General features: G+C 43.2%; 1 protein-coding gene across 2 annotated transcripts; it reads left to right on the forward strand.

Moving 5' to 3' along the window:
- The first annotated feature begins 102 nt into the window (after positions 1–102).
- On the forward strand, positions 103–15,489 carry kiaa0753 (KIAA0753 ortholog). 2 transcript variants are annotated; one of them, XM_079354791.1, is made up of 17 exons: positions 103–539; positions 688–981; positions 1,064–1,349; positions 1,488–1,597; positions 1,712–1,774; positions 2,155–2,376; positions 2,548–2,725; positions 3,388–3,587; positions 3,755–3,885; positions 4,397–4,534; positions 6,399–6,486; positions 6,619–6,690; positions 6,803–6,973; positions 7,176–7,257; positions 7,480–7,600; positions 12,713–12,940; positions 14,655–15,489. In XM_079354791.1, the coding sequence occupies exons 1-17, from the start codon at positions 525–527 to the stop codon at positions 14,800–14,802; spliced, it is 2,547 nt and encodes an 848-aa protein (XP_079210917.1). In that variant the 5' UTR covers positions 103–524; the 3' UTR covers positions 14,803–15,489. The 2 variants fall into 2 exon arrangements, with proteins under 2 accessions (XP_079210917.1, XP_079210918.1); XM_079354792.1 differs by having other exon boundaries at positions 3,391–3,587.
- The last annotated feature ends 1,782 nt before the right edge of the window (positions 15,490–17,271 follow it).

The following is a 17,271-nucleotide window of genomic DNA, read 5'->3' on the forward strand; positions in this document are numbered from 1 at the left end:
AACATACAGTGGAAATACTATTTAAAAATATCCTTGAAATACATTTAATCTATCATACAAAAATGCGCTTGTGGTGATTTTTGGCTTCACGTACGATCCGTTATGAGTAAAAGCACTTCCGTCAATAGGCGTTATGTTGTTGTCATGGCGGCGTTTCAAATTGTTGCTGAAGTAAGATTACGTTTTAAAAAGATAAACACGAGCTTTATTTCAATAGAGCTTTACTTTGATCATGGATTTCTTTAGATACACTAATTTGTAATATTAAATGAAAAAAAAAACAGCCGTACGGGACAGCAAGATGGTCGAATGGATGACTTTGGGAGTTAGTTAACGAATTCCAATTTAAAAACGTAACTAGCTTTCAATGCTAACAATTTCTTAGCCTGGTATTTTAGCTGGAGTGACCGCCCAGCTCTTGAAAAGTGGACCCACAGATTCCTTTAGGACAACAATGCCGAGGTGAAGACTGGCTTGTTTTAGGTTCAACTCGAAACGATCACAACCGCAGGGATTTTACAGGGATGTCGCAAACAAAGGTGAGTCCATCATTTGCGAATAATAAACTGTATGTCCTCTATAGATACATCCGCATAGTTGTGTCATGAACTGATGATACTTTGTGAGAAAGAAGATCGTGAATGTTATCATCACATAATGTCTGAGCGATTGTCTTCAAACCCACAGCTGTTGTTCAATGAAGCAATCCCTGCACGTACTGGCCACAGAGCCACCCATGTGCGCCCACCAGCCCCCATCATTATTGAAAGGCTTCTGCCACAGACAGAGGAGCCTGAGAAGATGGACAGCACCAGAAGCTCCTTCAGCTTCAGCGTGCTCTCTGAGGAGAGGCTGCAGGCTGCAGTTCAGCTCGCAAAGCGTGATCTGAGGAGAAGGCGCCGAAAGTCACTGACAAAATCCCCTCCCAAAACCTCTCAGGAGCCCCCCCTTCTTGACACAAGCGACGTAGAGCTCCTTCAGGTAATCATAACTGATAAATAGTATGATATTTAACGAAGGATTGCTGTTTAACTGACCAAATGATGTCTTTGTCTTTGTGTAGGAGCTTGCAGCCACTCCGACTAAAGTGAATCTGAAGGCCTCCAGTCCGAAACAGAAGGCTGCACGGCCTGGAGCCAAACTGTTTGTGCACAATTTCCACAGACATCCCATTTCTCCCATACTTCATGCTGGCCAGTCACCCCCAACCAGAGACCCTGGCCCAGGGAAGTTGGAAAAAGACAAAGAGGCTCCTTTAAGTCATGAGATCCACAAACTGCAAAATGAGCTGGAAGTGTATATTCAGAGAGTCGAGGAGCTAGCCAACAGAGGTGATCAAAAACAAAAAGGTAAAAATGGCAGTTTTTTTGAATCAGGCTGATGTTAAAAAAATGTTTTTAACGTATAAGCACACTTATCTTCTGTTTTTACAAAACTTGAACATTAATTTATATTCTTCACTAAGGGTGTTTTTTTTTTTACAACAGGAGACAAAGTAGAGGAGCCTCTGGAGCCTGAAGAGTTGTACAAGTTGGAAATGCGCAGACAGAAGCAGGCAGCCCGATCAGGACGTATGATTTATGTTCTCCAACAACAGGTGTTCAAATCTCCGTCCAGTGTCATTGAAAATGAAGCTTGTCTGACTCTTTAAAATGCCTTGTATCTAAAGAAACTGATCATCGCCACTTTTTTTCTCCTTTTTTTTTTACAGGTAAAAGAGATTCAAGATGATATTGCAAAACTACGATACCAGAACATATGGGACACTAAAAAGGTACGACTTTGTCACTGATACAGATTTATTGATATTTAGATTTTCAACAGTTTCTTTCACTGTGTACAATAACTAAAAAAAAGTTCATTTAAATTTTTGTCCTCCTGCCTACCACAAAAAAGTTTTCTACATGCGCACCATGTATCTATACACACCACGTGGTCTGTGGACTTGCTTGTAGTAGTATATTATTCCTAAATCCGTCACTAAACTGAAAATGATGGGGCTGAATATTATAATAATAATCTTCAACTGACACCGTTTCTGTAGCATTCTTTTCATTCTCTAAATGAGTTTTATTTTGCTTAAAGACATCAACAAAATTAAAAAGACATCCGTTTTAAAATGTCAGATGTTTTCATATCTTTTCTATTTTTCAGTCCACGGCAATCAGCAGACTTGCAGCTGCCCACCGTGGGGCACTCCGGACCTTGCAGGCTGTCATCCACCAGCTCTCAGATCTGTCTCAAGGAAAGTTGCCCTCTTACCACAGAGAGCTGGGGCAGCTGATCCGTCAGCTCTCTCTGTGCTCAGCAAAGGTTGAGGTGGAGCAGGGTTCAGCCGTGCCTGAGACGGCCCTCGACATCCTGCAGAAACTGGAGGTGGGGAATTAATAAAGTGCTTTGGCATGGTTTCATTTAAAAGGGCAAAAAACACATCATACAGCTCGTGAAAAATTATTGCTGAGTCATAATTTTTGCGAGTGTGATTTCACGTGCGAACGTGTATTTCTGATCTAACGTTTAAATGTCTCGCTACTCAATTCCTTGAAGGTTTTGGATTCTGCCTTCAATAAACAAGAGATGCTTGAGAAGAAGCAGGCCCAAGCATGTCCTCCACGCAGGAAGTCTCCCCATAACAGCATGTCACCTCGAAGGGCACCCAAGGGTCCAAATGCCTCATTGGTTCGAGGACCGAGCAAAGCGCCAAATCCCAAAAGAGGTCTCCATGGTGAGTGTTTGATCGTGTGATGACATCACACGGGCCTTGAAGCTACGCAGAGAGCAAGCTGTATGTTTACCTCTTGAAGAAGGACAGCTGATTTACTCTCTTGGGGGTTAACTAGTCCTGCTGTAATGATGTTTTTTGGGCCCCCTGCTGTGCCTCAATGGACGCACTCGGCTGAAGATTGATAAGGAGCCATGAAGACCAGTTGAAGTCATCGAAAACTGGAGCCGAAGTGCACAAGTGGGGCCCTAGGGCCCCTGCTGCATAATCTTATAAGAGCTTGACTCCTGCTGGCTCCTGTTGCGCAGAGAGGCCTCCTGTGGTAGAGAACACACAAACACCTACAATGAGCTTCAACTCCTGCTACTTCTCCTTGAAAACAAACGTCTTTTGTGGCAGTACTTAGATACCCGTGTCACTTAATAAGAGGCCAGTGGGGATCCAGCTGGTTATCAAGAGTGCTGGTTAATTTTCTATTTGGCAATGTTGTCTTGGAGCAGCTTCTGACCAGATGTATGTCTGTCAAAGCCATTCACAAGCATTTGAGCTAATGTAGCAGTAGCAATTATTCGATTGTACTTCAAAAAAAAAGAAAGAAAAGAAGATAAAAAAAAAAAAAAAACAGACAAAAACAAAACAAAAAAAGAAATGTTCATGTCTTCCAGCAGGGAGGAGAAGGGCCGTGCAGAAGCCTAAAACATCGGCACCTCCTCATCAGCTCATCAACAGGAGAGAGCTACTCAAGGCTGGCCTGGAGAGACTCGCCCAACAGAGGGAGCTGAGAGAGCAGCCAACTCAAGCTCAGACAAACATGGGCTCCAGAAAAGCACCGGCCCTACACTCGTATCGGAACAAGGCTGAGAAGGTAGGAAGGAACACTGAAAAGGAGATGTTTCAACACTCCAGAAAGGCTTCAGATGATCTTTGAAGCCATTTTATTTTGCGTGAATTTGTATAAAATAGTTTAACAGAATCCAATCAATTAAAGTACGGATTATGTCCAAACGTGAATTTGATCCTTTTCTGTCACAGCGTAATCAGAAGAGAGACGCAGGTTTCCAGCAGCCCACAGTCTCCTCACAGCTCAGAGTGAACCAGCTCCCTCAAAAAGAGCCCTCTGTGCCCTGGATTCCTACATCCCCTCACTCTCCTCCTCTACAGCGGTGAGTCTTTTATCTCTCTCTCTCTCTCTCTCTCTCTCTCTCTCTCTCTCTCTCTCTCTCTCTCTCTCTCTCTCTCTCTCTCTCTCTCTCTCCAGCTGATGACACATGAGATTTTTTTTTTTGAAAAAGCCTAAACTGCTTTTGTATTGATGATGTAAGGGACTTGAATCTCAAGGTGACACTTTTCATCAAAGCATGAATCAGCTCATTTATGCTCTTTCAATAAACGTGTTCTGAACACAGTCACTTTGAAACACATACACGTGAATCGGTGCAAAGGAGAGGCCTATCGGTGAAGCTGTTTGCTATTCAGCACGGAGGTGGATGTGAGTTGTATTCATCAGAAATATAATTACCTGCTTGACTGACACGAGCTGACATTCACGGTGAGATTAAGGGCAACCCAGAGACAATCTTTCGAGAATATACAGTTTATTCAGCGACGCAGGAAAACAAACGCATTCCAAGTTAACTGGATAGCCCCCTTTTTTTTCTGCTGTTGTCTCAACAGATCCCCTCCAAGAAGAAGAGCAGAGCCTCGCTGTCTCTTCTCTCCCTTGAAGCCGTCACTGAGCCCACCGAAGCACAAGCAGGTGTCTGTTGGTTTGAACTTGGAAACGGAAACAGGAGCGCAAAACGAAGCATTAAGGTGAAGGCCAGATTCTTCTAATCACATCTATCATAACAATGAAAACTGTAGTGTCTGCTTCTTTAATTCGTTTTTGATGCACAGTTTAAATTAGATGAGCTCTTGGGGGGGGGGAAATATCATAACTGAATCCTGCTAACTATATTCAGCGAGGTATTTTTAATCTCTGTCGGACCCCCACTCGCTGAGAGCCTTCGGCAACAGTTTGATTCTAATTCAAAGTTAATTCTTTCCAATCAATTAATCCAGCCGCCTGCTTGATTGAGGCCATTTCTCTTCATAAGTGATTAATAGCTTTGCCTGTTTTCACTGCTTACATGCACCTCGTTGATTCAGTACTCCACACCACGTCTCAGGTTTGATCAAATATTAATTACTACAGATTTGCTTTGCAATTAATCGGAGACTAGCAGCCCTGGTGTGGAGCTGAGGATTATGGGTTATTTATGTGAACTGCTTAATTAAGGTTTTCATTTGGCTTCATGTGGTGATTGCTGTCTTTGTACAGGAAAGCCTGGTTAGATAAGATGACCGTGCAGAGACTAAGAGAGCTCGACCAGACAAGCAAAGAGGAGACGAAACGCATTCAGACATTAATGTTGGGTAGAATTATCATTAAAGTGTAAACATACTTGAAGTATCTGAGGAGGGTAGAAGCTTCAGATTATAAAGTCAGAGCTTACTTTTAAGGATTGGTAAATCCCCCGTACAAATTGCTTGTGCAAAATACACTCATACTATTACAGCACAGGCATTATAATAATACAAGCTGACATGTCTCCAATATCTAGTATCGTAGCGAAGGCCACACTAACAGAGACCGGGGCACACCCAAAAGCAGGATGCTCCGAGACATTAAGGGATCGAGACAGAGTCAAGATTCAGACAAAGGCAGGGCGACACGGAGACGAGAGCAAGGCGACAACTATCAACGAAAATCCTCGTCTTGTTTGCAGCGGGCCTGTAACACACTAAAACAGTGAAGGTTCAAGAAGTCCTTTTAGAAAGTGGCGTTTTCCTTCTAACCACAGTAATGATGTGGAAAGAAGCCTGTCAGTGGCGGCCTCGATTTTAAAATCCTGAGGCCGAGATGAAAAATGCTTTCGATTCCAAGACGAGACGTACACCTTCAAAAAGTTGTCTCGAGACCTGTCTTAAGACAAAGACACATTTTGGGTAATACAACACCACCTACAGCCAGTATATAAATAAATAGTGATTAAAACTTTTTTTCTTTGTCCACACAGAAAGCTTGAATACTGCACAAAGCACCAGACCTCCCAATGAAATAAACAGTTATATTGTCGTTTACAACATCGGCATAATTACCTCCAAACAATAGAACAGAAAATAATGAAGGTTGTTAGTGTGGCAAAACTCCTGTCAGCGAGAGGTGGCATATGTTCCTTAATATCCACTTACTGTTTGGAAGTAGTGATTGCATAATAAAGCCATAAAGCTCATCAAACTGTGATTACATTACAGCAGTATTCTAGTTCATGATTCTTTCTCCTAAAACACAAAGATACAGCTGATGGAAACGTTTCCTGCCGGCTATATAGGAGAGCAGGAAGAGGCTGCATTCACTTGATGCAGTGTACATTCTTGTGATAAGCAGTAATTGGATATTTGATACAGGCCTGGGCTTTTTAAGGATGGAACACGTTTGGACTCAAATGAAATCAGTCGTTGTTTTTGGGGCCTGGAGGAGAAGGTTGCTTCTGAATGAGTTTCATCCATCCTTGGACTTTCTCAGTATCCTGTTTTGATCAGGCTTTTTTTGGGGACTCATTCTCTGGAAGCGGATTCAGCCTCACCACGTCTTCTGTGACAGCTTGCAGTGTGGGTGTGTTTTGATTTACAGGTCAGAACTTGTCTCACCATCTCGGTGGGCTGAGCGAGCCGAGCAGCAGGCCAGGGAGAGAATTCAGCCGCTTCTGGACGAGGCTCAGGTAGGAAAGACTTTTCTGGTATCTGGTATGCTTTAAATCTGTTACGTAGAGCATGTCGTATTTTTTTCTGATTTAGGACAGTAGAGTATGTCCTTGTTTTTTTTCACGTTTGCTTTTGTCTGTTTTCCTCAGAGGATCAGTGAGTCCAGAAACCGAATCAGCCCCTCCCTGAGGAATAGGCTGCCTGATCAGGCTGCAGAGAGGGTAAGCTGTATTTGTTTAAAATGTGTTGGCCATGAATTAAAAAAACAGTTTTCTCATCTGTGTTGTTGTTGTTGTTGTTGTTGTTTTTAATACTGATCCTTTTTTTCCAAAGGCAGCAGAGAGCGCGGAGCAGCTGAGCGAGGCCCTGCTGGACGATCTGTTGGAGGACACAGCTCGGGCAGCGTGGGCGGCTCAGACAGACGCACAGTTACAGGACGAGGCCCAGCGTAGGCTGCAGGCCCCCACCTTGGAGAGCATGCTACTTCGGATGGAAGAGATACAGGTGAGAGCTGCAGACAGGCCTGCCAATGAAAGGTCAGTCTGGAGCCTGAAAGGTCATCAGTCGTCGGTTTGATATTTACCGTGGACTGCTTTGATTGCTTTGATCTTGTGATGTTTACTGATGCAGTGCCCAGTCTTGATCATGATGTTCGATGAAGTCCACCATGGCACGTGAAATGTGTGTTTGTGTTCGTCTTGAACAGAGAGACCAAGAGGAAGTTAGGAGACGATTTGCTACGATCAGCTATTCAGACCCTCTTTACTGGAATGGACCAGAAGCGCCAGGTAACGCAAACACACTCCTGTTCATCCTCCAACACTGCAATGGAGAGATTATTTCCCAGATGTCTCCTGTAGGTGGAGACAGTGCCACAACAGAGAAGAAAAGGCCTACTGTATAGTTACCATTCTTAATCATCTCTTGTCTATCTGTTTGGCCCCGGCCTCATCCTGTCTCTGTTCACACTCTAACTGCTTCCTCCTCTCATCTCTCTGTTTTTTTCCCAGGGCCCCAGTGTCACGCTCCGGGCTCCAGGCCAGCTTCTCCTCAGCCTATTAGGCTCACAAGGCCAGTGCTGATTCAGAGCTCTGCAGCTGATATTGTCCTAGAGAGGCCGGTGGAGACTGGGTGAGTTAACTGTATAATTTGGTGACACTTCAATCAGTAACTCTTACTCATTGTTTCCTGCTGGATGTCCCCCCCTTGATGTTTTATGCTACTCTAAGAGACATCACCAGTGTCCCCTGATTATAAATTAGGTTGCAGTATCAGGCTTTGAGCCACATAACTCATTCCCAAGTTTTTTGGTTAGTCTTTTATTTCTAGGTCGGATTTTGTACACGTGTTTTTTTTTTTTTTTTAAATGGGAGAATAAATGTACTGCAGTTAAAGACTCCCTGCAGTATTAAAGAACAACATTAGCAATCACACCCCCCCCCCCCCCCCCCCCCCAGCAAGTCAGCCGTTGTTTTAATTGGGCCTCTAGACTCTAGCCTCTAAAAAGTGCAGGGCTTCATGTTTATTCAAAGACGCAGTGTTTCTTTTCCACATCACGTGTCGCTGCCCCATAAACACTTTCCCACTGGGAGGCTTTACTCATCCCACAAAAAGCCACTTGGTGGCTACAGTACCCTGGGCTGAGTCTATTCCTGACTCTGGCAGCGACTCCTCCGAGAGCCCCTCCGCTGCCCTGGGCTTTGGCTGCAGCTGCTCTCTGCTTCAATTAAGGGGGAACTTCGAAAGAGGAGGAAAGAGAGCGGAAGGACTAGAAACTGTTGACACAGTCAAAGCCAGCAGGATGCTGCTTCTGATAAATTCAAGCAGCACCATTAGCAAATTAAAGTCTGTCGGCCCTGGGTTGCCTCAGGTTCAGTTCCCTCAATGGAAACTTTGCCCCGACATCGACTCTGACTCATCTAATACTCTCCTTCCATCAAGTAATAGCGCTGTTTCTCTTGGCAGACGTAGCACAGGCTGCACAGATTTAGTGTCTCGCTTTTTCGAAGGAGGTGTTATGTTTTTCTTAGACTTATTTCTGACTTCAAAGGTATCCAGCCTTTCGGCTCTTTAAAGAGAACCACGTCATTTTGAGAACTGCCAGCTCAGTTGTTGTGAAACTCCCTGAATCACTTTGGCATTAAGCAGAGACAAACCTGCCTGCAGAACTTTATCCTCAATCTTCCTTACAGGGCCTTTTTTTTCTTTTTCTTTTTTTTTCTTTAACAGCACTGGCACCCTGCCGCACCCTTTTTCTCTTCTCATTTTGAACACACTGAATCACAGGAGATGCTGTTGGGATTTTCTGACTCCAGTTCCAGAAAAAAGTTTGATTGAAAATTCAATCTAATGAAATGCAAACGTAGAAAACATGGTCACAGTTGTTGAAGAACGATACTCGAGTTACACATAAAGAAAGGGAACACTTTTAATCAGGTTTGAGGGTCGGGTTTTATCATGTAACATTAACAAATAAAAGACATTGATCGATGAATCAGCTCAGTATTTCCGCACTCGGCGGCTTTTCACAGGAAGTGATTGATATGCACTCTCTTTAAAGTTAATCTTTTGGTGGATGTTTTTAATTGGAACATTCAAGACATCTTCTGCTACAGTTGGAGTAATGACTTTCAATTTCTGTCGGAACCTTGATCTGCATGCTAATCGTGCACATGAATCATCGATGGAGAGCGTGTCGCTTCGCCGTCTGCCGTCTCGCACATCACCGTGGCGTCAGAGAATCTCGTTTCCATTCGTCTCCGCAAAGTGCCGGCGGCAACTTTGTTTGCATTGACGAGCGTCGTGTCTATGAAATGTTCCCGCGTCATATTTTCTTGGCTCCAAGACTGCTTCGGCACGCAGTAATTGATCCTCGTCATCATTTTGGGAAATAATTATCTCATCGATTTGAATACATTGTCCACATTACTCGCCCGGCTTTCACACTCTCAATGGGGACCAAACCAAATAATTCCCACTGCTTGGACTATTAAGTGCTTTTGTTTGGATAAATACTCTTTCACTCTTTTCACGTTTAATTCAAATTCCCACAGTCAAATTAAAAAAAACCTAAGGGGTGCTGTGAGATTTCTGTGCTGGCTCAAATATGTATTTATGTATCAAAAGAGGAAACAATAAAGATTCTGCCAATAAAATGAACACTTGTTACAGAGAGTGTACTGCACTATTAACAGAATGATTATTCTTCATGGTGGATTTTTTCTTGCTGTGCAACAGTTTTACAGCCCACAGCAGAGGAGAGGGAGTGAAGGGAAGCGCGGGGGTTACACAGAATTACAGTCTGTATCTGCAAAGCAATAATACAGAAAACAAAATACAAATACGAGGGCAGGACTGATATACCGGATATGATCTCTATCTTTGATCTGTAGCGACTGAAAGCTGTCGATTATAGATCTACACGTGTGTTGTGTGTTGATCATTCCAATGCAGTTTTCAAACACAGATTTTTAAAGGAGACAAGATTGTCCCTCAAAAAGAAAGTCGCTGCTCATGTTCGCTTGGAGAGTGATGATGCTTGTTGAAATCCATACAGCACCCTCTGCTGGTGAAGGACGACTGCTCGTGTATTACAATCATACTAAAAAAGGTCGTTTGACCGGTGAATAAATCCAGTAAATATCGGCACATATCAGAGATAAAATAAGCCGATACCGATAGTCAGTTGATACGCTAATAATGGCCGATATTATTAGCTGGCAGATTAATTGAAGATATAGTAGATAAGAAGCACATTAAGCGTGCTGTTTGAGTTTGTGTATTCTGTTTTCAGGACGTGTCAGTTTGTGGGCTTTTCACCTTCCAGGATCTGAGCCTTACAGTTTACATGACAGTGGATGTGTTCCATCTGCAACCTGAACTGACGACTTTCCTGATCATGACGAATCCGAAAGTCCCCCTTTTTTCCTCCCTCTCGGATCCCACATGTGATTCAATATGGCAGCCATTGTACTGTAGTTATACTGGAAGTCCAGACAGTCAGCACTGTGGTGTAGTGATCAGCACACGGCAGAGAATGGGGAACTATTGATTCCATTAATCAAGTTATGCTCTCCTTTACATTTCCCTGTAGAGCCTTTACAAAGCAGTTTGAGTGGAGACACTAAAGCCTCTCCCCGTGTTGGCTCCTCGAGCGTCCAGCGTGACAGGAGAGAGAGGTTTGAGTGTGCACGGTGTGAAACAGCAGAACATGTGAAGAGCTGGTCGTGTGTCCCGATGGATCGATTTTGTCGGCCCAGAGACTCACAAGTCTGTCTTATTAGAAGGGAAGCGGTGTCATCATGCGCTGCACGCACACGGAAGACACTCACAAAGGAAGAAGACAGTGACAGCTTAGGTATTATTCAACATTTCTCAGCCTGCTTACCGCCAGAGATGTCTTTGATTGTATTCTTTGAGGTTGTAGGAAAGGCACAGGAAGAGGAAGAGGGCGTTCCTTTTTTCTTAAATGAATGATGTTCATGCTGTTTTTTGAGTCTCTGCTATTATGGTACGTCAGCATCCAACTGAAGAGGCCTTTGGTAAAGTGTTTGTCAGAAGGCAGTTGTTGACATTAACGCCAATATCTTAACACTTCCATTATCTATTTCCAAAATAAGCATCCATTATTCTTCACCCTGGCTGGCTCGTCTGAGTACTATCAGACGGCCACCGAGACAATGAGGTGAGAGATTTGATATTTGGAAACATCAGCGGAGCGGCAGATAAGATTTATGTATCCATGGTGAGGAGCTCAGACCCCCCCCTCCCCCCCGATGGGTGCCTGCCTGGTTAATTCCGGCCCTGCAGCTCCATCAGCAGGTCAAACAAATCAATGAAAGGATGAAAGGCCCACTCAGCAATATTCTCAACCTTTCATGTATTGTTTTCTTATCTGCTCTTTCACTCCACCTGCCTCCTCTTTTTATTTGAATGGAAACGGCATTTCAAACAAGCCAGGAGCTGCGTTGGGGATATCAAAGAATTCAGCATTGCTTAAATAAAATGCATCAATCAGTGAGTTTCCACGCTCCCTCTGTTTCTTGCACCATTGATCTCACTAGGGTCTTTGTGAATCTGGCCTGAATCGCAGCCGACCACCTCTCTGCGCTTCTTTCCTCTCCGTCCAGCTCAGCTTCAACAGCGACTGTGTCCCTTTTTGATTTCCTGTTTGAGCCGAGTCCTTTGCCAAGTCGTCTTCTTTCCCTGGTGACACAACGCCCGGGCGTTTAAAGCACAATAAGAAGACTACATATTATGAACTTCAAGGTCTCTTGATGTTTATTCTGCCGGCGCTGTTCGTCTGGTTGAGTCTGTGTATGTATCGTGAAGGCCAAGTTGTGCACAGTGGGTGGGCGAATATGATGGAAAGAGGATTTTTTTTTTTTTCTAGTGATTCAGTCGTCTCATTTGTGCTTCCATGTCAATCACAGCCCACACAGAAACACAGGATTCATCACAGCCATCATATACAGTTGCTTCTTATCCCTTTGTCCTTTGAGGCAAAATAGACCAATTATATCTCGGTTGATAATAATGGGAACAGCTTGGATACTTTTTCTCCAGAATGATCTTGCTCTTGGAGACTTATTTGGAGACAGTGTCTGGATGGTGTTTGTTGATAGGCTTGCTTGTTGGTTTTGGACTATGGCACAGGAAGCATGGGTGCTTTTCTGACTTTATGAAAATGAAGGGAATTTTCAGGATGCTCCATTTGTTGCTTTCAACCTGCTTGTCCTCAGACGCCCGTCAGAAAGCAAATCGATCCATTTTGGGACTGGGAGCAGAGCTAACTGTGCTGGCACTTTGATATTGATGGCCACCCCGCAGTTTTGCAGCCGCCACAGTCATAACAGAAACCAGTTCAGCTGAGGCCGGCGAGCACAATAGAGAGGCACTTTGCCTCTGTGGCTGCTGCAACACTAAATATAGCACCCAGAGTGCCGTCGCAGGAGCCAGGCTGATTTGTCCGAGCAGAGAGGATTATAAAGTCAGACCACGGCAATGCCCAGCTGAGCCCCGGCTCACTCCGACACCTCTGATAAATTCATCATCCTCGGCTGCATATCAAGAGCAACGAGGGTTTTCTGGTCAATCACAGCGCTGCACTCCATGCTGGCTCCTCGTCTATAAACTCTTCTCCACAGCCGCAGCACTCAGAGGCCCTTCATACAGTGTGAGGCGTCAAGGTAATAAAAAGGTGTCGTAGAACATAAGCCTCCTCTTGTGTTTCTTCCCAAACAGTATTCTCTCTGAGAGCAGCCTGGCGGAGGAGGCGTCCCAAGATGAGCAGCGGCCCACACACAGCAACGTGTTCCTCCCAGGTGCAGCGGAGCGAAGCCGAGGGACTTTTATCTCTGTGCCAAGCGGCATGCTGGGAAACATCCGGAGACACAGAGAAGACTTTGAGGCCTACCTGCGGGTCGTGGCACACGATGTCGACAGCTTCAACCTCTGGGCCACCGCAGACAGGTGACATGTTTTTTTTTTTATAAGGTCTGCTTCACAGAATCTGTCGTGAACCAGAGATAAAAATGCTTAGATGATGCATTTCTTGTGTTTGTCTTTCTTCTTACCACCCACTCATGCATTAACATACCTAACAGAATCCTTAAGTTGCTGCAATGCAAGAAGACTCCTTCTCCAACTCTAAATATACTCCATCTGTTTGATAATCCTTTTCAGACTCCTAGATCTCTCCTTTCTCTGCATTGAGGCGCGTTGGATTGTGAGCAGCTCAGTAAGGTTCAGAGCTCAGAAAATGATTACAAAATTCTGTCCCTACCATGGGATATGACTGCTTGGCTCATTATCAGCACGCCAAAGTCTTCAAGGGATGAATCCGCACTTTAGTTTGGAGGGCAATTTGCAATACTGTGTGAGGAGAAACCAGCCAATTATGTCAGTGGTTTGTGCAGGAAGAGAGGAAACACACACATATAGGCAGGTACTTCCCCCCCCTGCTTTTCTGACACAGTGCAGAAACCTGCCTGTGTGATGACATGCTCATGAGCATCATGGATGATCTCAGCTGCCAGGAGACTGTAGGAGACTACCAAGTAGCAAAACTTGATGGGGAAAAAACAAAACAAAAACAGAAAGCATGCCTGCATCAAGCCCTGTTAAGCTTCCTTTGAAGTTTATTAATTTTGTATGCTGTCTGTGGTGGACAGATGAGTATGGAAATGCAAGGCAAAACAGCAAACGATAATTATGCAGCGGTTGGAGGAACTTATGCTTCATATTCACACATTAATACCAAGCTTGTGCTGCACAATCACTCGCGCATGCTGTGTTTGATGATTTGCTTTTTATGGTGGGATGTCGTCGTATTTGGAGCATTAATCACACAGAATATGAAGGTCATTCAGTAGCGTTAGCTTGGCTTTTAGCACATTAGTGTTATTAAAATTCCCCAATGGTTAGTCCCAATCCATTCCCTAATGGTTGCTTCTTCACTCTGTATCCAGTCCTGAGAGCAAAGTGTTCTAGTATTCACACAAAGAGAGTACAGGCCGTCCAACAGCGAATGACTCAAGGTGTTTTGGGGCTTAACAAGAGTGATCCAAAAGGAAACGTCACTTTTACTCTTCCCCTACGTCCCTGTGTGTGTGTGTGTGTGTGTGTGTGTGTGTGTGTGTGTTGACCTAGATAATAATCAAAACACAGAACTGTAGTTCGGTGCAGCTCCCAGCGCACCAGACTTTTTGAGTTATTTTCATTCACTGTATGCCTTTCAAGGCGAAGCACATGTTTCAGTTTTTCCTGTCAAGCCCGAAAAGTCCGACACACTGGTGAGGTTAAAATCCGCTTTAATCACAGCTTCTGCAGTTTTTAAAAATAATGGAACATGAATTTCCTTTTTTTTTTTAAATTCCTTAGCCAGTTCTGTATCATTATTTGTTTTAACCTTCTCAGTCACTCATTTTTGAAGGTCTAGTCCCACTTCTATTTCATAAACAATAAAAGAAAAACCTGGTAGGTCAGGGAACATTATACAAAGACACGGCCTTGATTTGTTCAGTTTTTTATGAACCAGTAATAGTGGTTTCTTCAATGGTTTATTCATGCTCACTTTTACAGCTCTACTTATTTGTTGTGGTGCAAAACATGATTTGTCACCTGCTGGACTTTTAACTCTGCACTTTGGTTTTTGAACTAGATTCTGTTTTGTCTTGTTCTGCAGTCTGGCAGATGAGCTGCTGTCGGAGGCTGTGGCTGACGTGGCTGCAGAGTTTCAGGACGTCGTGGAGGACTACGCAGAGGCCGTCTTCACCTCAGAGTTTCTCCAGCCAGTCCAGTCACCTCCTGCTTCAGCTTGCGGCTCCGGTTAGCCAATAGCAAGCTACAACACAGTAACTTTGCTGGTTTCTTTTATGAACTGTGTCCCAAACATATTTATTTGGTCAAAACCAGTTTTTTGTATTTTTTTGGACGTTCAGCAAAAAAAGGATTTTTAGGCTTTAAATTTCAAGTAGAAAAAAAGTCAAACTAGGTCTGTGATTATTTGCTGTTTTTGAGGCAGATATTTCATTTAGTGGGAGAACTTTTTTTTTTTTTTTTTTTTTTAATTTAGAAGAGGTCATAGATCATAGCTTTCATATCATATATAGATATGACTTTATTTAATTAGGTTTACAGATACTTTTTCATGAGGATGCAGCAGATGAGATAGTTGAATTGCTCAGGGAGCATGAATCCCGTTACCCTTTGTGGCCCATCTGTAGCTGTGATTGAATTCCACAGGGGAAAGTTAGTCTAGTTCAGATAAGCTTGGAGAGACCATTACGACGTCACAGAGGATTATAAGATTAACGCCCTCCTGTTGCACTTGGTTTAAATCTCCTGGAGGATTACTTGCACTTTCTATTTTCACGTTGGAATATGGAAATACATTAATTGCATATGGTCTCAAATAAATTGCATAGGAAGTCAAGAGCATAATGTGTTTAATCTATTGTGACTGACGGGTTATCCGCTTTTGCTTTCATGTCTAATAAAGGGGTCCAAACACAGCAAAACGGCTTGTTATCCATCACTGTTTGACGTATGTAAGGGTGATGGGTGAGAACATGTTGTAGATTGGTTAAGTAAGCCTCTGCAATGAGCTTTTCTCCCCATACATATGCCTACTTGTTTATATAGTGTTTCTACTGACTGAATCCTGCATCATAATAATGTAAAATATCAAGTCTAAATGCAAAATTAACATGACAGACTTGGCAGGCCAAAAAAAGTGCCAAGTCCCTGAAGAGCAACATGAAAGCTGTGAGGACAGAGCCGAGAGGACACATCCAGATGTTGCATTGGCCTGTGGGGACCAGCCTTTGACAGTAGACATACAGTGACTGAATAAATTAGCTCACATTGAATCGGCTCCCCCGATTTTTCTCACAGGCTGGGTTTCTGCGTGGGTGTCAGCACACATCCAACATTTCACAGGCGCAAGCTCCGAGCAAATTTCTCCCTCTCCATGAAGGACAGATAGAAATCAGTTAGCACAATGAAAGTGGGGGTAGTGTTGTCATCTTTACATACGTGCACACAGAAAAGAACTGAGGCTGCTCTGACACGAGTGAAGATAGACATGAAGCTGCTTATTCCAGGGGTTTCTTTCTTATCATTGTAAATTGTTATGGTTCCAACATTTCAAGAGTGTCTGCCAAACGTGTCATTTGAAAGACAAAGCCTGCTATATTTTCTTTTCTGCCTTCTCAGCAGGCACCCCTTAAGAGGTTGACTGTGAAACTATGTTGTCAGCAAACCACAGAGCAGGGAAATCAGCCCTCTGTTTTCATATTTCTATGCAAATCCAACCGCAGTAATGCCAAACTATCAATATTTCTGCTTACTGTGTCTTTATTTCTGCTAATCATGAACATTCACAACCAGATGTTTCTGTACACAGGTCAGGTCCAGAACAGTTTTTCACACTATAATAAATTCTTCTGGTCAAGGAGGGTCGACCTTGCAAGCAGCCAGCCCTGACTCATTATCAGAGCAAATTTCAGAACTGGAGAGGACGTTGACTGCAATATATTCATGCTGCATTGGAGGGGCCACATAAAGTTCAGGAAAATAAAGGCTGCTTTTAAGGATGCATTTGAGTAGCTTGTGAAACATTTTCAGCTGATGCAAAGTACTTAAACCTGATGGATGGTGAAATGTTTTGACTGCTTTCTCGTGTTGCTCTTTATTATGGGAGGTTCTGGAGGATTTCTGCTGAGACACCTGTCATGCAAGTGCTAGCATTTTACACATCAGGTCCATTCTCGTCCAATCATTCTAAGGCTTTATAAAACACATTTCTTAATAATCTGACCATAGCTGTGCATTGTTGGGATGATTTATCGTCTCAGAGTGTTCTGCAAATTGTAATGTCATTGTGTTGGGGGTAAAAAAGATGCATTATGATTGATTATGAGACTGAAAGATCAAACCTATCTAACTCAAAGCAAATTTGATTCTGAAGCAAGGGGTAATGCCACAGAGTAATGTGGAAGATTCAATGTTTTCAACTTAAAAAAAAAAAAAAAAGAGAGAGAGAGAGAAGAAGCAAATCAAGCACTTCAAATTACTCTCTTTAAAACAAAAAGCATCCCTCACCAGTGCAGTACTCATTAAAACGTTCACCTGATGTAACTTTAGGCTATTTTTTTCAATGGTAAGTAACTTTATTTAATTTGTTTGTGTGCTTTATTTGAATTTACTCAATTTAAACAGTTTACTCTTTTGGAACTGATTTGAGTTATATTAACTCAACTTTTAACAAAGTTAGGTTTAATAAAAACTAATAATTTGTG

Source organism: Symphodus melops (genome assembly GCF_947650265.1).
Source record: "Symphodus melops genome assembly, chromosome: 10".
Taxonomy (NCBI): domain Eukaryota; kingdom Metazoa; phylum Chordata; class Actinopteri; order Labriformes; family Labridae; genus Symphodus; species Symphodus melops.

What these genes read in the sequence shown, in the direction of transcription:
- kiaa0753 (XM_079354791.1), top strand. An exon ending in TCCCAAAAGAGGTCTCCATG is followed by an intron (nt 2,726 to 3,387) that starts GTGAGTGTTTGA and finishes CATGTCTTCCAG; the next exon opens with CAGGGAGGAGAAGGGCCGTG. An exon ending in CTCTGGGCCACCGCAGACAG is followed by an intron (nt 12,941 to 14,654) that starts GTGACATGTTTT and finishes CTTGTTCTGCAG; the next exon opens with TCTGGCAGATGAGCTGCTGT.